Below are 27,723 nucleotides of genomic sequence, written 5' to 3' on the forward strand. Positions count from 1 at the left end.
AGGCAGTGGCTGCCTATTTACATCTGTTCATCAGATCTCAGCGCAGTATCACAACAGAGCAGGGATCACACATCTGGGCTAGTTTCCCTGCGAGCAGCTGGGATAAAATGATAACACTGCACCAATATTACAGAATATAAATGCTCTCTATTAAGAGATGATATTTCAAGCAAATTATATATTTTATTTTAGCTACCATGTGAAATTTCATTGAAGACCTTTTACCCGAAAGAAACCTCTGGGATTACTGTTACTTGTTTGTTGATTCTATATATTTCTTACATTGACTGGAAGGAATTTATCTGAAGAGTCCTGGTTGGTTTAGAGGGGAAAAAAAAGAAAAGAAAATATACACAGAAGGAGTGTGCAAGTGGAATGCAAAGAAGAAAGACGGACCTGTGTGGGAAAATACATGTCAGGGAAACTGATCTGGAATGAAGATAATTGCAAATACCATGACGGTGTGTGCTTTACTATGCAACGAGAAACATGTTGTTGAGGAAGAGGTGCAGATCACTGCTGTGCCAGCTGCAAATACTGGTGCTAATGCTGGCATTAGTGTTGCTGCTGGTCATGGTGGCTATGCTAGATCCAGAAGTCCAGAGTGAGGACAACGCCATCTACCTTCATCAGCATCACGCTGGTGAGCAAGACCAGGCAGGTGTGGGCTCATTAATGGACCAGGCTGAAGAAACAAATCAGTATAAGGTGGAAATCTTGTCACCGCTGTCTTCTCTCAGGGATGAGGAACTGATTGCCATTGGGATGTCTGGACACAGAAGACGCCTTGACAAGGTCAGGAGAAACATGTACAGGATAGTGAAGCAGTCCAAGAGGAAAAGTGAAGATAATATAGTTACCCAGATTGGGCACACTGAGCAGCCAATGAAGACACATTGGTTTAATGAGGCTGGAAGCCAGAAAATTCCTTTACACAGGGCAATACCTGAGGGTCGACATGCACTGTGAGTACTGGAAAGATTGCCATGGGGCTAAGATTATTATCCAGAGGCAGCCAACCTGTGGTGCTCCAGCTGCTGCGGAGCTATAAGGCTCAATACCAAGACAAGTTCCATAACAGCTATGGAGAGCAACAGGTTGTTTAGTCCTTGGTATAAACAGTAGTAGTGCAGCAAAGTTCCATATCTCCTATATAAGCATGTATGCTGTTAGAGAGAACGTACGCCACTTTTTATTATTTATTTTCACTTATGTATGTAGATATACATCTATAATATATCACCAAATGTGTGTTTATTAGAAGTAATGTGAGCTGTCAGACTGCATGCCTTACCCTTGCAAAATTAGTTTCATTTACAAACAGCAAAAGTGTAAAAACACAGACCACATACACTTTTGTGATAAGAAACACCTACTTTGGTGCAATCACACCCAATTTTCCATGGATGTGTCCGGATTTGCAAGTCAATATGCAGATGTCAGCACTGTCCTATGGGTGGAGTTAGTAGGATCTGGGGCGTCTAAGTGTGCAATAGGTGCACATGTATGCCTACGTCTGCACTGAACTATAAAAACAAAATGTTATTTTGTGGGATAGGATTATTTAAAAGAGATTGAGGGATGGGGGGATGCATGTACAGGAGAGTGCACATTCTCACCCCTCATTCCCCAGCAAATGACTTGAATTATCCACTATTTCTGTGGACCTGGAGTTTTGGTCTTGTCCCTATATTTATATTTGGGCACATTTTGCACTTCCAGTTGTACTTTTGTGTGGAAACAGAGAGGGTCAGTTCAGTGTCCTCCACAGAATCCCCCACCCCAACCACGGGTGCAAACACTGGTTACTCAAGTCAGTGGGTAACCACCCTACTAAAAACTTCAAATAGACAGAAGTAACACCTAATAAAGGGGATGTCACCTTACCCTCATGGCTAATTTAAGACATAAATGAAACTAAACTGAACAGTATTTTAGAAAAAAAATGAGATATTTAAATGAATGAAGTGACTGGCCCTAAAATGGTAGTAGATTGACTAATTACTTAATTTATCTATTTGTTTTTACTGTTGTCACCATGCACACGGAGCATCCACCAACCTGTAGAACTAGGGTAGATTGAATTTACCATCAAGTGGGCCTGCACCTTTAAATGGCCTTGGCGGACAGACGCGTTTGCGTGTGTAAATTATAAAAAAAGTGTTTTGGGTACACAGATTTTGCGGTTCAAAGTGAGACCTATAGTCATAATATGGTTTAAATAATACAAAAACAACTTGCTTGGCTTTTACAGTTGAACAGCTGTTTTTAAATAATTTATGCTATATTATAATGCTGATTTAGACACTTTAACTTTCTTTAACTTGGTGCCTATTGCATTAATTAGAGAGTAAACATCTGCTGTACTTGATGTGGGATGTGATGTGCAAGTTGTGTCTGTGGATGTAAATGTAGGATAAATAACAACTGTTTTTAAGCGATTTTGAGCTGAGATAGGGAATGCCCTCATTGCAGGCAAAAGAGGCATGTTTTGGTGAGAGTAATATTTATCATTTTTATCATACCAGAAATCAAGATTCATATTAATGGCATCTATATCACCCCTGATCTGTTTTGTTTCTAAACTTTTTATTTCAGTGATACTCTTTTAACATTTGTAGACTATTCTATTTCTGGGAAATATTTCAATATATTTAGTACAGTGTGTGTTCTGACAGTATCCATATATAATATATCAGCAGAGAGAAGAGAACAGTGTTAGGATTAGCTGTCAAAAAAGATTTTTAGTCATAAAATATATCTATTGAAATTAGATAAAGTCACAGAAAAAAAGAACAAAAAAATCTAAGCATATACTTTAAAGAGGTAAAAAAACAAACTAGTAATAAAGAGCAAAGTAAAGTTATACGTTTTCTGCTCGTTACAGATGTCTCCAGCAAATTTATAATGAGAATTTTCCTACAACCAGTGTTATTATCTCATTCCACAATGAAGCATGGTCTACACTCCTGAGAACTGTGCACAGTGTACTAGACAATTCTCCGAAAAAGATCCTGAAGGAAATTATCCTTGTCGATGATCTAAGTCACCAAGGTAAACTCTATGTTGCAACTAGGCTTAAACAACAACTTTTACCCTGTAATTATTATTTTAGATGATGAGGAAATGACACCAGGAACATCTCAAACCAGTGATTACCAACCTCTTTATTTGCAGAGGTTTTCTGTGAATTCTCCTCACAAATACTATTACTGAAAATTACCACAAGTTTTACTAGACAAGGTTGTTTCATGTATCCCACTGTCTACATGGGGTAATACGTTGTAATCAGAAAAAAATGTTTACACCAACTGTGGCTTTTGCATTGTACTGTGTTTATATATTGCCGGAACTTAAATTCCACTATGACACCGTTTTATTTAACCACTCCCTTGATGACTGAATTCTCATAACTTGATCTAGCCCACAAACTGTCTGCCTCCCATGTTTCTAGGCTTTGGGTGCACTTTAATGCTCTTGACTACAACTAATTAAAAATGTCTGGCTCTATGATGCTATTTTGATATATATATATATATATTAACCTCATTCCTTGACTTTGGAGTCAATAGAGTAACTCATTAACAATCTGTTCATTTAAAAGTTCGCTATTATAATAGTAAGGCATGATTCAGAACGGTTTTGGGTGAATATAGAATTTGTTATACCAGACTATCATACCTAGCTATATGATATGTTCGTTGTTGGTAGTGATAGCTGTACTACAATTTATGGATTTAAAAGGAGAATATATATATATATATATATATATATATATATATATATATATAAATGCAACAGTGACATTAAAGACCCATGGACCCCAATGCAAAATATAAGCCCAACACCCATATAAAAATGTCATAGGATTACCATAATAAAATCTAAAATTCTCACGTAATTTCATTGTCATCCAGTCATTTACCATGGTAATGCTACACCCAGCCTGATCTGATCTGTGGCTATCCAGGTGTTGTAAAACTACAAGTCCCAGCATGCCCTGACAGCTATCACCTGGCTATCTACTGGCAAAGCATGTTGGGGCTTGTAGTTTCACAACATCTGGAGAGCCACAGGTTGGCCAGGCCTGTCCTACACACTACACACATCATATACACACAAATACAATGGACAATTCAGCTGCAATGACTGTGCTTCTGTCTTTCCTTTACATTTTGTGTCCCCCCTTCATATTCTGGTAGCATATAGGGAATGCAGCTGGAGTCCTTGAAACTAATAGCACTAGCTATTGCTGTTACCTTTACTGACAGGTCACCGGTAAGTGATTAATTTACTTAGAGAATAGAGAAGTGGCCCCTGCCTGCTTAATTATAGGATAATTTGCAGTCTGATTGGAGTATTGTACATAAGATTGTGTCACATCTACTGCTAAAGCTGGTAGATATATACTAACACATTGGTTATATCTAAATGAATGTGCACCTTTAATTTAAGTTTAAGTCTGGTGTATATTGTCTATCCTGTATTATGTACCGGGTCTATAAAAAGTATTCACCCCCTTTGGCATTGTTCACAGTTTTTTTCATAACCAAATCAAAAGGGATTTATTTGACAATTTTTACCACTAATCTGTCCAAAATACTCTGTAATGTCAAATAAAAAAACAACTCTAAAACTTTTTCCTAATTAATTACAACTAAAAACAGGCACTTATGGGTACACTATTTACTTAATTGGACAAGTATTTAGTCTTTCCACTAAGATACAAATAAATCCTAGTGCAATCAGTTGTCTTCAGAGGTCATAGAATTAATTGATTGGAGTCCACCTGTGTACAATTAAAGGTTGGCTGTGCATTGAAATTTTGACATGAGCATGGATGAATAAACACTTACAGTTGAAAATCGGTGTTGCTCTGCTATTTGCATCCAACACAGCCTCTGTTAGTTCCTGGTCAATAGCTTTATTAGCATTGGGCTTTTACATCTTATACTTGGTACAATACCGTTAGTTATAGCAGTGCTGATTATTTATTTTCTGATTACCACTAGGCTTTCTAAAAATGTTCATCTGGCTCTTTGGTTGAAAATAATATAAGGATCTAACTAAACCCTACTCAACTACTGTGTATGTTGCAAGAGCTGTTCAATTAACAAAGTACCCCCCTTGATCATTAAACATAAATAAAAACAAGAAAACCAGATGGAGATACTCAGATACTGTCATCTCTGAAACCCTATTCATTGACTACTCTCTGCACAGACAGACAAGGAGCCTGATTCATTAAGGAAAGGAAAGCATACAAAACGAGTAACTTTGCACCTTGGCAAAACCATGTTGCATTGGAGGGGAGATAAATTTACAATGCGGATCATGTTTATATTTGGGGTAGATCAACTTTAAATTTCAGAGTAAAAATAAAGCTACATGAAAACAGCCAGTATTTATCTTATGTGCAAAATAATAAAGTAATATGCAACCCTTGCATTGTAACATGGTTTTGTCCAGGATAAAACTTACTAATTTCTTTTGCCTTACTTTCCTTAATGAATCAGGCCCAATGAGCACATGATTTTCTTGTTTTTACTTTAGTTGACAATGCTTGAATATTTTCAATGAAAAATAGATTTGCTATATTTGAGAATTTAGTGTATGTGGGATAGGATCTTGACAAATTCCAATTGATAACATTAGGGGAGGAAGTAAATTTAAATTCTAAAATAAAGTTTAAGAAAAAAAAAGCATATTTAAAATGTATACAGATGCTGCACAAAGGAATTCATGATAACAAAGTCATGCTGGAATCAGACATGGTTGGGTATGTTTGTATACTGTGTACACTTACTAATCCGCAGATCTTGTGGATCGTTATCTATTTTGCTAAGCAGAGGTACAAGCTCATGTTCTATGTATCTTTGCTGTATTTATGTGTGTAGTGAAAGATATTACATTTATATATTAAGTTTATTACTATTAGAAGAAGCAATGTGTTTATAGATATAGTATGTCCACCTTTTGTGGACTCTCTTAATGTAAACCATTGCCTATTAAAGAGCAACTAACACCTGAGATTCAAAGTTCTGCTCATCGTCAGCAGCTTTCAAGTGACTGGAAATTTGAACGCTATTGACATCAGTAGTTTAAGCGTCTGCACTGAGTTTACATGTAAACATAGCGGAACTTTGATTATCAGGTAAACATAAGACACATTCTACTATAATGTATATCGAAGCTTTGATTGGCCAATAAAGTTACCAATGGATATTCTAACTGGGTCTCAATTTGGTTGTTCAACTGTAAATGCATGAAAAAAATTTTTTATTTGTCTTTGGTATCACAAAATCAGTAACTAACTAGAGTATATATTGTAGATTATTGTGTATTTATGCTACTAATATGTGTGGTAAAAAATATAGTAATTGTCCCTCTATCGTGGGCCCTCATAACTAGATTTACTTGTGCTCTCTTAGCCCAATCAGAAAAATTAGTTTATTTAATGAACTAATGCAGCTAGGCCAAGGATTACATTCAGAAAAAATATCCTTTAAACTTCTTTGAGAAAAATAATGTCGACACAATACTCTTCCTAAAATAAATATTTGATTTAATAAGTATTTCCTGCAATTTTTCTAAAATTCTCATGCAGTTCAAACACACCAAAGTATGGGATTTCATAAAGGCAAATAGTAAGTAAAACTTGTCTGAGTTAAAGTTCAAATATTATATTAGTGTCGAGCATGGCGGAATTACAGCTGGTATTAAACCGAGAGTCCTATGTAAGCTTCTAAATGGTGTCTCCATCCTAGCAGTCATAAGTTCTCCAACACGAGCATTGTATCAATAGAGGTCCAGCTCAGTTACTATTGGCCTGCAGGTGAACCTTCCTATGTTAAAGTGTAATAAAATACAAAATATTAAGTTTACATATAAGAAGCTTACAACAGTTCCAAAGTTATTGCTACTGATAACTGTCAGTATTTGATAACAATGACCATATTACAACTCTATCGCCCTCTATAGAGAAAAGGGCACTAAATTTATCCAACTGGATATAATCTGTCACGATCTGCATCCTGGAACTATGTCTGCCAGGAACTATGTTGGACCTTTTGTATATATATATATATATATATATATATATATATATATATATATATATACCGTATATACTCGAGTATAAGTCGACCCGAATATAAGCCGAGGTACCTAATTTTACCACAAAAAAATGGTAAAACTTATTGACTCGAGTATAAGCCTAGGGTGGGAAATGCAGCAGCTACTGGTAATTTTTTTAGATTTATTCATTATTATGTTTTTAATTTACATCTCTATATGCATTTTTATATCATGTGTGTTGTTTGCTTGTCGTCTAAGTAATGGATTGTTAACCAATTTATGACTTTCCAAAATGTATTTAGCGCACCTATACACTGTGGTGAAAAGGCTTTAACATGTTTAAATGGTTGAAAGATGTTACAATTACCTTGGTGGTGTAAGGGGGTTTAGGGTGCATTGAGTGGCGTTAAGGCCATCGCTCCAGTATGTGGTGTGCCACTGAAATCCTCTATCCTTATGGTTCAGTCTGGATTCCGTGGGACTTGGGGGTGTTGCCTGCCTTCCATGCTCCAGAGTTCCACGAAAAAGGAAGATAGCGATGGGAACAGCTACAGTAAATCTCAAGCAGGCACTGCGCTGCGCCCTAGAGTCTCTAGGGAGCAAAGCTCCACAGCCGAGTTTCTGGCTACAGCCTTTTCCTTCCCCCGCAGTGGAACGCATGTGCGTTCCACCAACAGGAAGTTCGGCATTTGGAACGCAAGTTTGCGTTCCAAATGCCGGACTTCCTGTCAGTGGAACGCACATGCGTTCCACTGCGGAACTTAACAACTGAGGGACGGGACACCAGGTAAGTTCACCCGTGTATAAGCCGAGGGGGCCTTTTTCAGCATACAAAAATGTGCTGAAAAACTCGGCTTATACACGGGTATATACGGTATATATATATATATATATATATATATATATATATATACACACACACACACACACACACATCCTGCCTGTAGTACCACTGTTCCAGCAAAAGGGCCACTGTGGTACTCGGGCTGCCCTCTTACCTGCCAGAACTGCTTTGTTACTCTAGGATGATTAACACCTGCCTCTGGCCTACAGAAGCCTGCTTTTCCCAGCAGTCTTGACCAGATCATCTGTTGCCATTGCCTGTGTTGCTGTTCCTGTTTTCTCTCCTGATTGATCTCCTGAAATTGACGTCTGCTCGTACCTCCGTGTTTCCACCTCTGCCTGTGACCCCTGACTCGGATTGTCTGACTCTGTACCTGCTTTCAACTCTACAGTGTTTCTGAATTATCCTGCTGCAGATTATTATCAACAATACCTGCTTTCAGCTCTCCAGTGTTACTGAGGACTAACTTGTTGCAGATTGTTACCAGCAGTCTCCACTACCTCGTGGTAAAGTCTTTCAAATCATCACATCCTGTGTCTGTTGTTTACTGACTTCTTTTGCTATTTCTGCCAAACTTACAACGTCTGGGCCTCCTCCTTCCAAGTCGTGTGCCCATCCAGGGCCTGCTCCTTCCAAGTCGTGTGCCCAATCCGGGCCTCCTCCTTCCAAGTCGTGTGCCCAGTCCGGGCCTCCTCCTTCCAAGTCGTCTGCCCTGTCTGAGCCTCCTTGTTCTAAGTTGTCTGCCCAGTCCGGGCCTCCTCGTTCCAAGTTGTCTGCCCAGTCCGGGCCTCCTCGTTCCAAGTCGTCAGCCTAGTCCCGGCCTTCTCGTTCCAAGTCGTCCGGCCAGTCCCGGCCTCCTGTTCCAAGTGATCCGTCCCAGTCTGGGCCTCCTCCTTCCAAATCATCTGCCCAGTCCGAGCCTCCTCCTTCCAAGTCATCCATCCCAGTCAAGGACTCCTCTCCTGCCATCCCACTTGGGGACCCTTGTTCTCAGTCCAAATCCCTTACCAACATTCCTGTTACCCCATCATCTGAAGTCGCCAAGACTGCTGACTACTCTTTTGTTTTTGAATTCCCACAACCTACCTCTGATGGGGACATAGGACAATTTAGTGTACTTATAAAATTCTGCTTATCTTATTTTCTCTTCGTACCCAATCTTTTGGACAACCAATATAAGCAAGTACTCTTCTTGTTAGCCAGTTTTAAGAGGAGAGCATTAGAATGGGCCAATCTCTTTATTGAAACCAGAGATCCCATTCTCTCAAACTTACGTTTTACAGTCGTTGTGATTCAAGAATTTGCTCCAGCACTTGCCAATCCTACCTCCAGTGCTTCTCCTAAGCCATCTTCTTTCTCTCTAGTTACCCAAGCCTTGGAGTTGCCTTCCTGTTCCATTCGAGTTGAACAACCCTGTGCCCTCAAAAAGACTGATAAGAAGAGAGTTAAAAAGAAGAAGAGAATGGGGGCCTCAGGGTGTCTGCATACTTTGAGCAAGGTTTCTATACCTTTTCCGTACGTTAAAGAGGACCTTTCTGCTACATGCCCAATTCTGGATTATGATTCAGACTTTTTTGACAGATCCTGGTAATTTGGGCTTCTGGAATCCGCCCCTAAAGGGTGGGGGGTACTGTCACGATCTTAATCCTGCAGCTCCTGTCTGCCAAGAACTATGTTGTATGTATATATATATATATATATATATATATATATGCATCCTGCCTGTAGTACCACTGTTCCACCAAAGGGGCCACTGTGGTACTCAGGCTGCTCTCTTACCTGCCAGAACTGCTTCGTTACTCTAGGATGATTAACACCTGCCTCTGGCCTACAGAAGCCTGCTTTTCCCAGCAGTCTTGACCAGATCATCTGTTGCCATTGCCTGTGTTGCTGTTCCTGTTTTCTCTCCTGATTGATCTCCTGAAATTGACGTCTGCTCGTACCTCCGTGTTTCCACCTCTGCCTGTGACCCCTGACTTAGTGTTTCTGCATTATCCTACTGCAGAGTATTACCAACAATACCTGCTTTCATCAATCCAGTGTTACAGAGGACTAACCTGTTGCAGATTGTTACCAGCAGTCTCCACTACCTCATGGTAAAGTCCTGCAGATCATCGCATCCTGTGTGTGTTACCTTCAGTGCCTTGCTCCGCAGACCATCGCACCTTGTGTGTTATCTCCACTACTTCGTGGTAAAGTCCTGCAGACCATCACATTCAGCATCTGTTGCTTACTGACTTCTTTTGCTATTTCTGCAATACCCTACCATACTGCATTTTGAAACCTCTGTACCGGTATTTAATAAAAAAAAACACTTTGTTTACTACGCTCTCTCTGTGATTCCATATTGGGAATCCTGACATAGTCACCATTTCACTCTATAAAGACATACGCTACACCTATTCAACATTAAATGACCACTAGAAATAATCATAATACAATTCCATTACATTGTGTACAAACATATGACACTAAATCTACCCAACATTACATGGCCGATGGACATGATCATGAAAAAATTAAATTACACAGACGTAGAACATTAAACATTCCCAATGACTTGCCTTCAGGAAATGGCTATAATACAATTATCTTACATTCTATGTAGACATAGGGCAGTACACCTACCCAACATTAAGTAGAGAATTGCATGTAACAGTAGAAGCATAGTACTAGATATAAAATCTGCCCTTGACCATTATTAAAAACTATGGATGACAGTATATCTAATGTGGAATGAAATTAAGTTTCCCATATATGAAAGTATAATTTCGGGCACTCATGTGACATAACACAGTTCTGAATTGATGCCCAGGTAAAACCATGGGGGGCCTATCTATAATGTATTATATGCGCTAAGAGAAAAACCACAATCTAAATGAATGAAACTGACCTGTCTGAATTGTTGAAGTAATATTTGACATACAAATATGTAATAAGTATACTGTAACAAACACTACTGATAACAGGGCAGTTTATTTACTAATTCAAGGTCAGTGGCTCACAATTTGGGATGGACTTTCTAAGAATTATGGCCGCAGCTGAGTTTTTAAACTAGCAATATAGCCCACATCTAGTACAGAAAATGCTTAACAAGGAAGATAACTTATTAGTTCCCAATTAGACAGCTTTCTGTTGACAACCAAAGTAAGGTAGAACAATATCACATATTATATTAATATTTCTTGCATTGAATTCAGGTCATCTTAAGTCAGCACTAAGTGAATATGTTTCTAGAATTGCTGGAGTAAAGCTAATAAGAAGCAACAAGAGACTCGGCGTTATTGGAGGTCGTATGCTTGGGGCAGCCAGAGCAACAGGGGAGATTCTGGTCTTCATGGACCCACACTGTGAATGCCATCCTGGCTGGCTGGAACCACTACTGAGCAGATTAATGAATAACAGGTGAGAGGACCAATTATCCATATCACTGCTCACAGCTGTACAGTTATTTTCTTATGACACTGCACATGGTTTATATATTTAATATAGGGAATATTAGCAAACATGTACGTTATAATATTATAATGTCAAAGTGTTAAGCAACTTGTCACAAAAAAATACATAGACTGCATGTGATCATTTCTTTTACTTCCTGATATCCCCAAATATTTCATATGTGAGACAAAAAGTAATTAACATTAAAGTTACTTACAATGTGCACTGCACAACAGATGTTAGTATTACATTTTCTAAATATAGTTCTCATACAATGTACTGTAATATAAAAATGAACCAATAGGATTTACAATTAATGTTTTACTTTATTTAGAGGCCAAAAATAGTCACTTTAATTGAATATGACAAACTGCAGTGAAAAATAATTAATGGATTCTGGAATACCTTAATATTTTTTTTTTACATTTACCAATCCAGAAAAATTGTAATCACATGACCCACAAAGTTGCCAACCCATGAAAATAGTTTTTGTTGACAATTTTATACCAATTTACTGACTAACAATAGTTCAACTAACACAGTGGCGGAACTACCATTGGTGCAGCAGGTGCGGTGCACCAGGGCCCATGGAGATAATGGGGCCCGCTGCATGGGGAAGTATGGAGCTTTGGGCCCCGATTACCTCCTCCCCGATTTCCTGCACCAGGGCCCACAGCTTGCTAGTTCCGCCTCTGAACTGACATTTTTATTTTCTAAAATATATTTAACTATTGATACGTACAGTATTTAGCACTTTAGTGACATTGGTTTTTAAGAGTTTTGCAGTGTAAAAGCAATAACAAACCAGGAAGTATGGCAATAGCCACAGAATGCCTATGTGAAAAGATTAGAATTGAGTCTGATATTGAATTTCTCACGGTGGTGTCCCATATATGCAGGATTGAGAGCTCCCAAATCTAGGTTCAGTGGGACAAAATGCTCGAGGTCCAAAGGATTTTAAGTGGTGGGGCATGCGCTAAAACTTCAACATGGGTTCCAACTTCACTTTAAAATATTATTTTCATATTCAAAGTATGCACATGTTACACTTCCAACAAAGTACCGTATGTATATTGCATGGCGTCTTCAACAGCAAGCTATAAAAGTGTTTTATTAATGTACTGATAACTTTTGAATGCTATATCACACAGCAGAGGCAGTACTCAGGGTGTAACTATCAGTTGTCAGGCCCCATAGCAAAATTGGGGGGGAAAGATGGCCCCAAGATGCCATTCCATCTGCTTCCATGGCTTAACATGGCTTCCTTGCACATGCTTCGGCCCTTGACCATGCCAGAAATCCGATTGGCAGACAACCACTGTTGTTCGCCTGTGTGAGCTGTGCAGATTTTTGCAGACAGATAATTTTTTTTAACTCTGTATTGCTCCATTCTCACTAACCCTCAAAAACGTCTGTCTGTGACTTTAATTTCTTATAGGTCAAAATGGAAACTTATTTACATAAATAATGTAGGCTATAATATGCAATTAATGCTAACGTACGTATAAATTCCTGTAAATAATACATACTTGCCTACCTGCGGACTCTGTCCTTCGGGAGGACAGGTCATGTGACATGAGTAGGAGGGGGCGTGGTGACGTATTTGTGTCACCATAGCTCCACCCCAACTATAAAATGCCAAAATTCACGGCATTGAATAGCGGGGGTGGGGCTTCATAACATGTTTAAGCCCCACCTCCGATATTCAATGGCATGAATATCGGGGGGGGGGGTGTATTATAAGGAATAGCGCACCCCCTACTGTAAATTCTAAGCTCTATTAAAAGTCACTTACAGCTTCTTTGACTTGTATAAAAGTCTACATCTACACACCTACAGTCTTGTGATTTTACATGGTCACAGAACTCCTTATTGACTATTAATACTCATATAATTTTATTACCACAGGGATTTTAATATATAACTCCCCTACATAGAAAAAAAAACAAGGGTTGATATATTTCTGTGGTATAATTGACTTCTTAGAATTACAGTTCTGACTGGCCACTGCCTTTCTATGTAGTCATGGCAACCCTATTCCTGTAAGGAGATGTACAAATTCAGCAGGTGGTAATGGTGACTGCACATTAAAGTTTCCATGCTGTTAGACAAAGGGCCCAAGGAGCAGGCAAGAATCAGTTGATTCAGTTTTTGCCCTCTCAACCGAACACAGGACTGAAACTGAGCGCTATTCAAAATGTGGGCATGCCTGAGCACTTCTGCATACAGTACTAAGGGGTTGCTAGGCAGTGACATCACTGGAATTCCCTTGGGTGTGAGGATTCATTTGAAAGTAGCAGAATAATAATTGTTGCTGAAAGTTGCAGAAAGTATATGTTGCTAGTATAAAGCAGAAGCATTACCAGCCATCAATATTAAAGCATCCATTAGTAACTGGCATTTTGTGCAGCTAACCATAGTGTGTTCAGATTGGAATGAAGAGAGACAATAAAAGGTGAAGACATGTCAGAAGATCTGGGGGTATCTTTACTAAACTGTAGGATTGAAAAAGTGGAGATGTTGCCTATAGCAACCAATCAAATTCTAGCTATCATTTATTTAGTACATGCTACAAAATGACAGCTAGAGTCTGATTTCCAATTTTTGAAACCCGCAGTTTAGTAAATATACACCCTAGTCTTTGTAGAAGTCTTAATGACCATGACTGTCCTTCCCCATTTCTATAAACTGAACCTCCTAGATCTTCTGGTTCTGGTGAAAATGTTTGCAGGGACCTGATCTGATCTTACCTAACACTAATACTATTATATCAAGTATAACCTTGTAAAATGTTAGCCAATTAAAAATAAAGAAAAAATATTTTTATCCCTACAACCTCCCCAACTTGTTAAAACCACTGGTATTTGCAAAATTCATGAGTGTCAAACAGAATGGTTACCCCAAAATTAACCAAATGGTACCAGCACCTCAACATTTGTCCTCCCAACCCTGTCCCTATTCCACAATTCTTTCTTCTGAAGGATTCCATACAAATACATAGTACCAATGTGCTAAAATAAATGCAGACCTTTATCACTGGACCCTATAGCAGTTTCAGGCCATATATTTAGTATCTTTATACTCAGGAGAACTAGCTGATTACATTTTTGGATAAATATTTGGAGTAGGTCTAATTCCGTATTTTCCCAATATAATGCACTTTAAAGAAAAATATATTTATTCCACTCTTCTACCAAAAGGAAACTATATTAGTTAAGAAAAGGATCAATACAAAATTCACTTGTGTATACGAAGAACTAAATTATTCCATGTGAATCACATCACCAAAATGTTAAAATAAACCTGGTCATTGAGGATGAGGGAAACCAATTATTTCTCTGACAACTGTCCAGCTGGGAACAGGAATGGATCACGGGCTAACTGTTCCTCCTTTAGGGACACACCCTCTTTTGGGCACAAATTCCCCTGTTCTACTTTCCTCACAAACCTTTAGCATGTTTCCTTGATTACAGAAAGCAAGCTGATCAATGAAACACTCGATTTTTATCAACAAGAATACAATATTGTCCTTTTTTCCTTTAGAAATCGAATAGTTTCCCCTGTTTTAGATGTAATCGACTGGAGAACATTTGACTATTACCACACTGCTGAATTGAGACAAGGAGTGTTTGACTGGAAACTTGATTTTCACTGGGTTACTCTGCCAGAGAGGGAAGAGAAGGTACGCCAATCCCCCATCATTCCATTCAGGTAACGTTTACCAACTCAGCTAGGAATAAGTGGTTAGCTCACTCACATAGGGGTACATGTAAGTTCTCCTGTATCACTGTGAGTGCACACCAGGGAATTTGAGGCTTTTTATTTTCACTTATTTTTCCTAAAAATTGTCCATTTTTCTTTCATGTGAATTTTGTTGGTTATAAGGTCACAATAAAGGTGGAAAAAGGTCTCCCTTGATTTATCTGCAAATTCAATAAGGGTGTGTAAGCTTTTTATATTATATTCATTGTATATCCTTACATGATTGGAGATATTCCTCTGCTGGTCACTCTATAACACTTGGCCAAGGACAATAGTAACCATCACCCACAGGAGATACTTGCTGCAGAGGTGACTATTAGTGGTGCAGGAATCAAACCAGCCACAGGAGGAATGGCAGGAAAAGGGTTAGGTTCCGCACCTTGCGGTCTGCCCACGTGAAAGTCTTTCACATTTCACATCAAGTTTGATCATGAATCACTTAAACAGGTTTTTATGAACCAAGTTCATGATAAAGGGAAGTAACAATTTTCTGTTAAAAGAAAATTAGAATGAGAAGTGTAAAGTAATTCATACAATTCACCTTTCATAATGTTGGAACTGTAATCACTGTGCTGTAATTTGTATGGTTCTACAATAAGTCCGCACCCAGCCTATACCTTGTAATGTTTGTGCCATATTTTTCTAAACAAACATAATGCAAAACAAAACTGCAATAAACTAGTGTAAACTTCCTAAATGGATTGTTAAAAATGAATTACATCTGCCCCCCACGTATACAAAATAGTGGTATCCTTCTTTTACCTGAATCAGTGGAATAGCTCTTGCTACAGAGTTTGGCGATGGAGGTCTCGTTTAGCTCTATTGAAGTGCTAAGGATGGCTTGCAGTGTGTGTTTCAAGTAGGTACCATGATTGATTAAGAAGAATATTGCAAAAGAGAATAACCCCTTTAATGTCAATTAAATCCATTCTCTATGACTTACATGCGCTAGCAGACTAATGTAAAACAGATTGTGAATTTATTTGTGATAAAGTATTTAATCTGAACATATAGAACCCCAGCAATACCTGGATGTGTAATAGCTGTCAATCGTCACTACTTCCAAAACATTGGAGCATTTGATACAGGCATGAACTATTCAGGGGTCGAAAACATTGAACTTTCTATTCGGGTAAGTTAAAAAAAAATTATTTAACAAGTACAGAATCTAAACACAACATGAAGTCAAAATCAAATCACTTACTTCCTTCTTTGGAGTCAAGGAGACTCCACCCCCCCCCCCCCCCCCCCACACATTTTGCTAGACACTCATTTGGCCTCATCTTCTCCACCAAGTCTATTTTCACCAACCACATCCTCCTTTCCTTCAGCCTTGCCTTGCCCTCTACATCCCTGGTTCCTAAATCCCTGTGCACCCAGCACCACCTAATTGCTCTTGATCCTATTCTGGCCTTGTCTTCTCTGAAAGTTCTTCACTCTCCCATTCGCACCTAGTCGTGCCCTGATCTAACCATCTGCTTTTATAATTCACTTGCCTCAGACCTTGACACAGCTGCTTCTAACACCAAGCACAACTTGTCCCCTTCTTCCTAACCTCTCTCCTTTTAAAGTGTTCCACACATCCAGCTATTTCTCTGCCATCTCCACATGGATGTCCCACCGCTACCTAAAACTTAATATGTCAAAAACAGAAATCATTATATTACCCCCAACCAGCACTACCACGCCCCCCCTCCAATATCAATCACCATTAATGACATTACCACACTCTTCCCTGTCCGTCAAGTCTGCTGTCTTGGTGCCATCCTCAACTTTACCCTCTCCTTCACTCCTCACATCCAATCTCTTTCACAGTCCTGTCACCTCCATCTTTGCAACATTGCCCGACCTCACCCCTTTCTCACTTTAGATGCAATTAAATTCATGTCCATTCTCTCATATTCTCTTGCCTTGACTGTTGCAACCTTCTCCACCTAGCTATTCCCACTTCAATCCTTCCTAAATGCTAAACCAAAACTAATCTTCTTTCACTATTTCATACCTGCCTCAACACTCTGTCACTCCCTACACTGGCTCCCCATACCCTGCAGGTATACTACATACCCTCAACTACAAATTCCTCACCTTCACCTAGAAAGTTCTCAACAACATAACCACCTCTAAACTAAAAATCACATAAATGTACATTTATAAAACACTTAAATAAAAAGTATACAGATTTGTAGTCTTATTGCATATGGTAAATAAGTAGTGTGTTTTTGTTATGTATTTCCTTTACAGATTTGGCTCTGTGGTGGATCAGTAGAAATTGTTCCATGTTCACGAGTTGGTCACATGTTTCATAATCAAACAACATACAGTACACTTCAAAATGATGCTATTCTGAAAAACAAAATTCGAATAGCAGAGGTATGGATGGACTCATACAAGAACATTTTCTACCATAACAGCGGAAAGGAGTTACTAAGTAACCTGGTGAGAAAACAGCATGCATATTTTATTTCAACTAGCTTGTCATGAAAAATGTAATATAAGATGTTATTATTACGCGCCAGAGTCTTCGATATGCTAATCGGGGTCTAGCGTGCACTCACTGCTTGTTCAGGCAGCGCTGGGAATTTCCTCTGGCATCACTGATGGTGTTGTGAATGGGGGGCACCATTTTGGTTTTCTCTGGCATGGTCATTAGTGCGTATGCCTGTTCTACTTAGAAACTGGGTCTTTCTGCTATGGCCTCCCTGACCACTATTGCCTCTCCACTATATTAAGCACTCTGACTACAGATACTGCCAGTAGTTTGTAGAACGAGTAACGTAAGGCATTGCAAACTAAGGCAGACCTACACAGAGACACATATACTCCTGTCAATAGCCATATTAATTGCGGGTGTCTGAGGGCTGGTGTTAAAACACTCTGATGATGATGAAGGAAACAAGCACAAGCTAACCGTTTTTGATTGGCTGAATGTGAATGCACCTTTGAAACAGATAGGTGCTTTTTTCGTTGAACATGCATATGTTTTTTTGCTACTTTCAATCGTTTGCAAGAAGGAATATTATATCGACGTTATTATAGAACTTTCTTTTATTTAAATCACACCTAATAGTGAATGTATATTTTGCTAATAAAACAAATGTTAACAAACTGTTTTGTGCTTATGACCTGGTTGTGTGTAGGTGTATCTGGGTGTATGTATGTCTGACGAAAACCTGGTGCACACGCTACTGGTGCAACGCTAGAGATGTCTACACTTCAGTATATGGGTGTAAATGCTAATTTTACATGCAACTTTTCAGAGCTTATTTTTTTAATGCTTATACGTCCAACTCAGAATCAGCCCATTGGTGTTCAGTGAGATTGATACATGATTTTAATATTGAACTAAAGATAATTTTTTCACCAGGGAATCTCAAGTGCAGTGAGGCCTGGAAGCTGGAGTTCAGATCCATATCAGACTTCGATTGCAATCCAGCATTTGTAAATCCTGTTTAACATGAGTTAAATACTTGGTGACATGTTACACTTACTCCATTAATGGCAATAGACACATTAAGGACTCTTCTGATTCATTACGATCTTCTCCCTCTATTTTTTCTATTTGTTACAATATAACATACATACATACAATATATATAATATATATATATATATATATATATATATATATATATATATATATATATATATATATATATATATATAAATATGTTGGCATTGTACATAATGTTTCCCAGTTGCCATCTTATTTTTTCTTAATATCCTTAATTATTTATTTTATTAGTTATAGTACAATTTGAACAGTGTTTTCATTTGTTCTTCCACCTTGTGACACTATCCAAATATACAACTTTATTTAATTTTTTTTTCTCTTAGATTGAGACGACTGATGTTAAGGAACGTGAGCAACTGCGGCTTACACTTGGTTGCAAAGGATTCCAGTGGTTTTTAGCCAATATTTATCCTGACATCTTCTCTTCGTTTTCAGCCCTTGAGTCATCAGGACAAGTAACACATATTTTATTTTTTATGTATAATACTAAGTTAAAAATCTTTATTGTTATAATAAGCATCATTAAATTGATCTATTCAAAATGGACATTATGCTAAAACATGGTTTAAAAAAAATATAAAGCTCTTCTAAAATAAATCAAGGGTACAAATCATAATTGCCTATTTTTCATATATCGCTTATGGGAAATGTGGAGGCGAGGTATGAAAAGAGGTGGCTTTGACTTAGAGACGCCAGTCACGTCATCAAATGGGTGGGGCAAGGCACATGATGACACAAATTTTATCATCACGTTCACTGAGGTGGGTGGGGCTTGGAGACACAGTATGAGTTATTGCACTACATCCCTGCCCACCTTACACGCAAGTAAGTGCATTTCAGGAGAATTAACTGTTAACTTGGAAGTCCAGGAAGTCTCATCAAAATCCATTTCCCATTCCAGGAGTAGGTAGTTATGGTACAATCGTGGCAATATATTATTTTTCATGATACTATGGCCACCATGATACACAGTGGTTAGCATTGCTGCCTTACAGTGCTGGGGTCAATAGTTCAATTCCTACCATGACCCTATTTGTGTAGAATTTGCATATTCTTCATATGTACTCCGGGTACTCTGGCTCTGGTATCCTCTCAAACAGTCCAAAAACATACTGATCAGCTAATTAAAGAGTGTGATAGGGAATTTAGACTGTAAGTGCCAATGGGGCAAGGACTGATGTGAATGATTCCATAGAATAGCAGCTGAGCATGCCCAAGATGACATGCCAATAATGTGAAGTGCTTTGAGCTCTATTGGAAGAAATGCACGATATAAATAAAGACTTGTAATAATAATAATAATAATAATAATAATAATAATAATTATTACACTACGAGGAACTGCTCTACTTATAACACTATAACAGTATATCCCTTTTCTTTTTTTACAGTTTTTTAATTCAGGTGTTGGAAACTGTGTACAGTGTACATATAAGAGAAGAATTCATCTGGTTGAGCTTTCCAATTGTAGTGATCAAATGAATCAGGTACAAGTAAACCATGTTTATTTATTGACAAGCCAGCTGAAGTGAAAGATTGGTCCTGGCACTTCAAAGTCACAATTTTTCTGATGGCCCACTGCCCACATTCCGTGGGATGATCATGGCATAGTACTTAGTGCTCTATGTGTTGCATTCATTCACTGTCTCTGTTTCTCATTTAAGAAGACTTGAATATACATGGGGCATTGAATCATATATGCACTGATGCACTTATTTTTACAGGTCACCCCTGCATGCCCTCAATGACCAAGTGCATATAGATTATCTTAAGGCAACCAGTCAGTGCCACTCTACCAGATAAATGCTTCCATGTTGTTAACTGTGAAGAGTCCAATTCTCATCATCAAAGAAATCTGTTTTTTTATTTATGAGTTAAATCAGTGTTTGAAGTGGAAATTTAGAAGTGGTGGTATGAAAAATTTAAATGAATGGAAGCTTAGTTGTATAATGAAGGCATTAACAGAAGTGGCGGTATGCCATACCACCGAATACCAATCCACTTGACCACTGATTTAAACATAAAGGGCCTGATTCATTAAGGAACATAGGCAAGTTTTCTTACTAAAGTTTTCTGGACAAAACCATGTTACAATGCAAGGGGTGCAAATTAGTTTATTATTTTGCACACAAGTTAAATACTGGCTCAAATGGGTTAGTACACCTCTCAGAAATGTCCAGTCTAATCTTTCAATTGCCTTTTTCGGTGTTTGACAGAATAGACAGCAATATAGACTGGGTGGAAGAACCGGATGCCAAGTGTATAAGATCAAGAACTTTAGTAGTATTATCCCTCTCCTCACGGCCAGGGACACATCCCACCTGATCAGAATGTATGATTCTTGGTAATATGGACTTCAATCTAGTAGATCTTCTGTGGAAGCTTTATTTCATCTACTGTTAAATTCAATATAATTAAATATTCCCTTTGAGCCTTAGACACTTATTTTTGTGTTTATTTTATGTTACCTTTCTGCATGTTTGCTACTAATGTTTAGTGCCCACCTTTGGCTTTTTGAAAATCTGTGGTGTAAGAATGTATGACTCAGTATACACATATATTTATTAACATATATGTTTTACTTTGCAGCAATTTGTGTATCACAATAAGAAGATTCGATTAAGAGCAACAGATTCCCTATGTCTTGATGCAGGATATGAACAGATAGTGCTCAGAAACTGTACTCTCAATGACGTGTCCACATGGGATTTTAGTGGGGTATGCAAATGCCAAACAGTAATTTTAGTAATTTGTATATTTTGTTCTCTTATATTGAACAGCATTTAATAGATCTACAACATTGTGTTCTTACAGCTACATGCAGGTATTATAGTATACAGTCAAGACCGGTTTTCAAGTGTTTATTGTTTCTCAGTTACTGTAATTTCTTGTTTTGTTCCTTAGTGCACACAAGTTATCATATTACAGTAATTCATGATTATACACTTTTTGTCCTTTATTTAGGGCTAGATTTACTAAGCTGCGGGTTTGAAAAAGTGGGGATGTTGCCTATAGCAACCAATCAGATTCTAGCTATCATTTTGTAGAAGGTACTAAATAAATGAAAGCTAGAATCTGATTGGTTGCTATAGGCAACATCCCCACTTTTTCAAACCCGCAGCTTAGTAAATCTAGCCCTTAGACTCTTCGGTGGGATTTCAATTGACCGCAGGTTTTTTTATACCGCGCTAAGTCATTTTAATGCGGTTTTCACTCATTTTAGAGCGGGTTAACTTTACCGGATATTCAGTAACATTTTTAACGCAGCGTTTTTTTTGCACAAACGGTCCTATCGCAGACAAGTAGAAGATCCATTGAAAGTCTAGGGAGGGAGGGAGGGAAAAGCGTTAAAAGCTATTCAATTGTTTTTTAACGCGGTGGGGTAAACTGTCAAATCTCCAGTTTTATCTCGCACCTCTCATGACTGTGCAAAAAATTTAAAACATAAGAAAACTATTTGAAATCATGTAATAATGTAAGAAAAAAAGATAAATTATGTTTATCAGTAATGCTTAACAGGAAAAAGGTGATTTTCTTTTACAAAAAGCATGTTAAGAAAAACTATTCATAAAAATAATAGACACACTAATCACCAATTAAAATATTTATGTATGTTTATGTACTAATATATATGTACTAATGTGTATTAGTACTAATGTGTTTTGTCAAGGTAATTGTATAGTAAAAAAAGTAAAATAAAAAATATAGTAAAAAAAAGTACTGTATGTAGATATTATAAAATAGAAAGGTTGTGTAATGCAATACAAATGTATGCCAATGTATTTTTTTTTATTATAGATGACCGCGTTAAACCCTCCCCTTCACTCCCCAAAAAATTCGCAAGCACCAATGATTAATGCGCGGCCGCTGGCTAGCCTGTTTTAGAATTGAATTGCACAATTTTTTATGCAGCAGTAGCTAAAAACGGTCGCGCCAGCGGGTCAAAAGCCACGCTGGCATTTTTTTTTTTTTTACTTGACGGGAAGAAAAAAAAACGCAGTCAATTGGATTCCCCCCTTCATCTACAAAAAAACAGGGGAATAGAGGGATGGAGAGGCTCTTAGCATTACTGGGAACTGCTATTTGGAACCTTAGATAGCAGATGAACGCCACTTCTCAGTTTCAGTAGACACTGCTTACTTTCTTTACTACATAAGTGGGGCTCCCATCCAGGGTTACTGAACAAATGAAAGAGAAGTTAACTTTGTAGTGACTAGTGGAGTAACCAGAAAGAGGAAACCATGCAGAGTACACAATCCCAGGGAAGGAGGAAAGGCTGGATACTACTATACACATGGAAAGATTATTCTACAAGAGTTCAATATTTTTAGTTCACAATGTATTCACAAAAATAGTAGAAATAGGATCCTATAGCTATTATACTTTATTTAATTTCAAAAATAAAGCAAGGGATGGCCTGTATGAGCTGAGAACATGTAATGCCAGTACACGACATTGGTATCTTTAGTCTACAATTCCAAATTTAACTGGAGCCAAGAACATATCAGCATTAACCTCTATATTTAGATTATGTATTACACATAATTACACTAGGCAGTACAGTCATTATATATAACACCTACATAGGTATATAGTTTATATCACTGGTTCATATAAGCACTAACACAGAGGATACATCTTCTACTTTGACCACTGATACAAATATTCTGAATTCTGAATTTACTTTACCAAACAATATTTTTTTACCAGAATATCTCTCAGAAATCAAACTAGCTGTACAAGATCTATTTAAGTTTTGAAAAAAAATTAGTATACTGTTCATTATCTGAAAAGTCAAAATGCAAACATTGATCTACATTGGCCAGTCCAGGAGGTATATTTACCAAACTGTAGGTTTGAAAAAGTGGAGATGTTGCCTATAGCAACCAACAGATTCTAGTTATCATTCATTTAGTACATTCTACAGAATGACAGCTAGAATCTGATTGGTTGCTATCAACAACATCACCACTTTTTCAAATGCGCAGTTTAGTAAATATAACCCAGGAGTGTTTAAACAAGAAAAAAAAAGAAATCACTTTAAGAAATATTAAATATTGGGTAACATCTATATGTAAAATGTAAAAATATTTTTTTTATGTTGTCATCATTACCTGTGCTTGTTTCATTACAGTATTTTAATTACTGTAGAATGTATTTGGAGTGCTGGTTCTGGGTATTGGAATCTTGAAATTGTTCACATTGCGGTTAAAAAATTCTGCATATTTTGAATGGAATTGCAGATTTACACAGTTCTGAACTTAAATGTAATGGTGAGAGTTTTATAGACTCGTAAACCCTTAAAAGTTCAATGTATAAACCCAATAAAAGTGGTTTACAAGCCGTTACACTTTAAAGTTTTAGGAGTATGATCTCAGACAATTGATGTACTTTGTGTAGCCTATTATTTAACACATTACATACAAAGTTCATGTGAAATGATAGCTTACACAGCCCTGTCCATTACTAGGGATCTTATTTTATACAGATCTCTTCACTGAAATTGTATTTTCAGTTCTGTATAATAACTGAAAGATCTCACAACCTTGATTTGATTAAAATGAAATAACATTTACTGCTGCAGATTTCATCTGTCGATAATATGTCTTTACATATTACTACTGGTGCCTGTTTCCATAGCAACCACATACAGTAACATATGTTCATTTAATAGGCAAGACGCTACCAATAGATTAAAGCCTTTCACCTATTCAACACTTATTCAGTCTAATAATCCCAAATGTATGCCCTTGGATAATATACAGGGTCCCCATTAAAGGAATGGAGGCCCCTGGGCTAATGGGGTCCCCATTCCCCCGTGAGGCCCCCCTGTGAGCCGCCTCCCTGTGAGCCACCCGCTGCCCCCCACCCCAAGAGCTTACCTATTTCTGTTGTCCTGTCACTGTAGTCTTTCCGCAGCGCGCTGTAAGCTCCTTACTGAGGAGATCACGTGAGAGTGAGACTCACAAGATCTCCTCAGTAAGGAGATCACTGAGCGCCACGGAAGGACTACAGTTAAAGTGCTCAGCAGCATTGATCGGCCAGGGGCTCCCCCACCGATCATTAATGCTGCTGAGCACTGTCAAGGGCCCCCTGGATGCCTGAGGGCCCTGGGCTGCAGCCCAGTTAGACCTCGGGTTAATCCGGCCCTGATTATATATACAGTATATGCACTGTGGAATACAATATATGTGGCGATGCAGATGAAAGTAAAAATATGTTGGAAATCTAGTGCTTTGATTACATATTTCATCGTACAGCATTCAAATAAATAATTCATGTTATATTTGACTTTCTGTGTTGCAGGCTGGCCTGATTGTACATCTCTCTACAGGCAAGTGCTTGGAGCCAGGGACCATTCAGAACGGAAACACATTTTTGTTTTTAAAACCATGTAATAATGGTCAAAGAAGCCAGATGTGGAAAATGATACCAATGTGAGGTAGTCTCACAGGCAGTATGCTTCTCAAACAGCATCAATTATTTGATTTGAAGACTAGTGATATTTATTAGTTTCCAGAAAGTAAATTGTTGGGATCTACATTAGCATCATGTAGCATCCAACATAAATGTTATGACATGATTAGACATTGTGACATAACTTTATATTGGTTGTCTTATGGTATATATACTTATGTGAAGAAAAATACTTCATCACAAATAGGCTTGAGTATGGCTACAACGACATGAAGGGTCATCATTTTGTACAGTATTACTCCTAGGGCTATATTTACTGAACTGCGGGTTTGAAAAAGTGGAGATGTTGCCTATAGCAACCAGTCACATTATAGTTATCATTTATTTAGTACATTCTACAAAATGACAGCTAGTATCTGATTGGTTGCTATAGGCAACATCTCCACTTTTTCAAACCCGCAGTTCAGTAAATATACCCCTAATGTAAGTTTTTGGTGAACAAAACACATTGGTTCTGGGTAATATACATGGACGATTCTTGGACAAATATCATGCAGCAATACGCTGAAACAATAGTAATAAGCTTCCTATTTATGATATATGGTCCATCTTTCTTAAAATGACAATAAAGCTGTTCTTGTATTTAAATAGAGGAGGTTGTAAATATATTGTGACTGTTTGAAACTGAAACATTTTCAGATTCACAAATTTTAACAGAATGAGAATACTATGTAAATTGTATTATAATTAAATGTAAATAGAATTCCTTTTAGACAAACAAAAAAGAAAAAAATGCGCTGAAATTTGTGCTAACACTAACTTACCAGTACTTCTGTCTGTATATAAATCTAATGTATATATTTAATTATGTGGTGTGTGTATATATGTAAACCAATGTGTGTTGACAGACTTGCACCTCTGAATTGTATCTCACTAGCTGAAACTGTCTGAAAGACTGAATATTCCCATCAAACATCTGATTAAGAAGTGTCATATGTCTATCAAAACAAGGCAAATGAAGCAATCAGACAGTGATAATTTCTACCCATATGTAGAGCCACACACATTGCAAGATGCGTCCGCTCTGTATCAGCAGCATATGCGCCTGGTTTACAATACGCCATCATGATCATCAAAGAGTATTTGTACATGCCCTCTTGCAGGGGCAAAAGATACGCCTCCTATCAGGTGTATATGCATGTTTCAGCAGGTCTGCATAAGCCATTTGCATAAACATGTCTTTACTGTACTCGGCCAATGTTAGAGTCCCTTGCCTCACCTGTCCCACCTACCCAGGCGCCAGCAGGCATAAGTGCCAGAATTGCGCAAGTCTGTATAGGGGTATATACATGTGCCCACTCTCTGGGCATGTGCAGAGTAATTGTATGCAAGACAAGTTACACAAACTGGCATATGTTCCGCTCTGCATCAGCTCCACTGTGTTTGGGTAGCCATAATTGTACACCCTGAACATATGTACAGCATTACGTTTGGCAAAATCCTATTTACTGGTGTGAATGATGTTAATTGATTGAACACATTGTCATGTAAATACGAATTTCTATAATGAAGTGATTAGTGAGCTAATAAATACAATAAAGAAATATTAAAGTGCATTTTATTTTTTTTATCTCTGGGCAATGCTAGATGAAAATTTCATATATGTAGACTTTTTTTAATTGTTAAATGTGCAAAATAAAACTAAAGTCTATTATGCAAATGCAAACCTATATGCTGTTAGTAACCAATTGCTATATACAGCTCTATATAGAGTTTATTGCACTTACCACTCCTGCAGATCAGTAAACACAAACCTGAACATTACTTCTGAACAGGGTAACGGGAATTGGTTTCAGAATTAGCAGTTCAAAGCTAACGATGTCGGCAACATGAGCAGCGACGAAGGCTTACCATAGACAGAAGACTCCATTGACTGGCCCACCGAATATGGCAGAAGCTGGAATGTACAGAGTGTATATAGCAAATCGTTATAGAGAGGCTAGAGGTTATATTTGCAAAATTAGAGAAAAAAAAAACATAATGAAGCAGAATTATAAAATTATTCTTTAAAAAGTAGTATCCATAGTACTAACCAGCCTCATTTGCTACTTTGACATTACAAAAAAAAATACATTGCGTTAGTTTCCATACGATCTACTGTCTCAACATTTTAGTTGCTTTTCTTTGAGTTATTAGCCTGGCAGTCACTGTGCATTAAACAGAATACAGCCTTTTAATTCAAGCCAATTAATTGTGTTCACTGTAAATGTAAATGGTCATTGCAAGAAATTGTTACTTGTAACTAACCAAAACCATGGCACCGGGGCAATAGTACAGTACATAAACACACAAACCCAATGTTTTGGCACAATTACAATTGGAAATGCTAAGACAAGCCATAAAAACAGAGCCTGTCACCAAACAAAGCTTGCCAACCAATGGAATATATTAGACATCCATCTTTAACTAGAAGACTTTTAAGCTTTAAGATTATTCAAACTTTTTAAACCAATGTCAATTAGAACACAGGATCAATGTTTAGATTTAATTGAGCTCCAGTTGTGTCTTGCTGTATGATTTCATGTCAGTTCTTGTCACATCAATGACTATTTTTAGTTAAACTATACCCATCTCTATAGAGTAAGAGGCCTAATTAAATAAATATGTTTTGTTG

At 37.6% G+C, this 27,723-nt stretch overlaps 1 protein-coding gene across 2 annotated transcripts; it reads left to right on the plus strand.

The window, feature by feature from the left end:
- On the plus strand, nucleotides 1–27,723 carry GALNT15 (polypeptide N-acetylgalactosaminyltransferase 15). 2 transcript variants are annotated; one of them, XM_075212305.1, is made up of 10 exons: nucleotides 1–965; nucleotides 2,888–3,054; nucleotides 11,122–11,326; nucleotides 14,903–15,070; nucleotides 16,136–16,253; nucleotides 17,363–17,557; nucleotides 18,956–19,087; nucleotides 20,024–20,119; nucleotides 21,222–21,350; nucleotides 24,939–27,723. In XM_075212305.1, the coding sequence occupies exons 1-10, from the start codon at nucleotides 490–492 to the stop codon at nucleotides 25,071–25,073; spliced, it is 1,821 nt and encodes a 606-aa protein (XP_075068406.1). In that variant the 5' UTR covers nucleotides 1–489; the 3' UTR covers nucleotides 25,074–27,723. The 2 variants fall into 2 exon arrangements, with proteins under 2 accessions (XP_075068406.1, XP_075068407.1); XM_075212306.1 differs by lacking the exon at nucleotides 16,136–16,253 and having other exon boundaries at nucleotides 14,903–15,041.

Source organism: Mixophyes fleayi, chromosome 5, assembly GCF_038048845.1.
Source record: "Mixophyes fleayi isolate aMixFle1 chromosome 5, aMixFle1.hap1, whole genome shotgun sequence".
Classification (NCBI taxonomy): Eukaryota; Metazoa; Chordata; class Amphibia; order Anura; family Limnodynastidae; genus Mixophyes; species Mixophyes fleayi.

Bases quoted from the DNA above. Each gene is read 5' to 3' on its own strand.
- GALNT15 (XM_075212305.1), top strand. From the start codon at position 490: ATGTTGTTGAGGAAGAGGTGCAGATCACTGCTGTGCCAGCTGCAAATA. The intron at 16,254-17,362 runs GTAAGTTAAAAA...TTTCCTTTACAG, and splicing joins ACATTGAACTTTCTATTCGG to ATTTGGCTCTGTGGTGGATC. The intron at 17,558-18,955 runs GTGAGAAAACAG...TTTTTCTCTTAG, and splicing joins AGGAGTTACTAAGTAACCTG to ATTGAGACGACTGATGTTAA.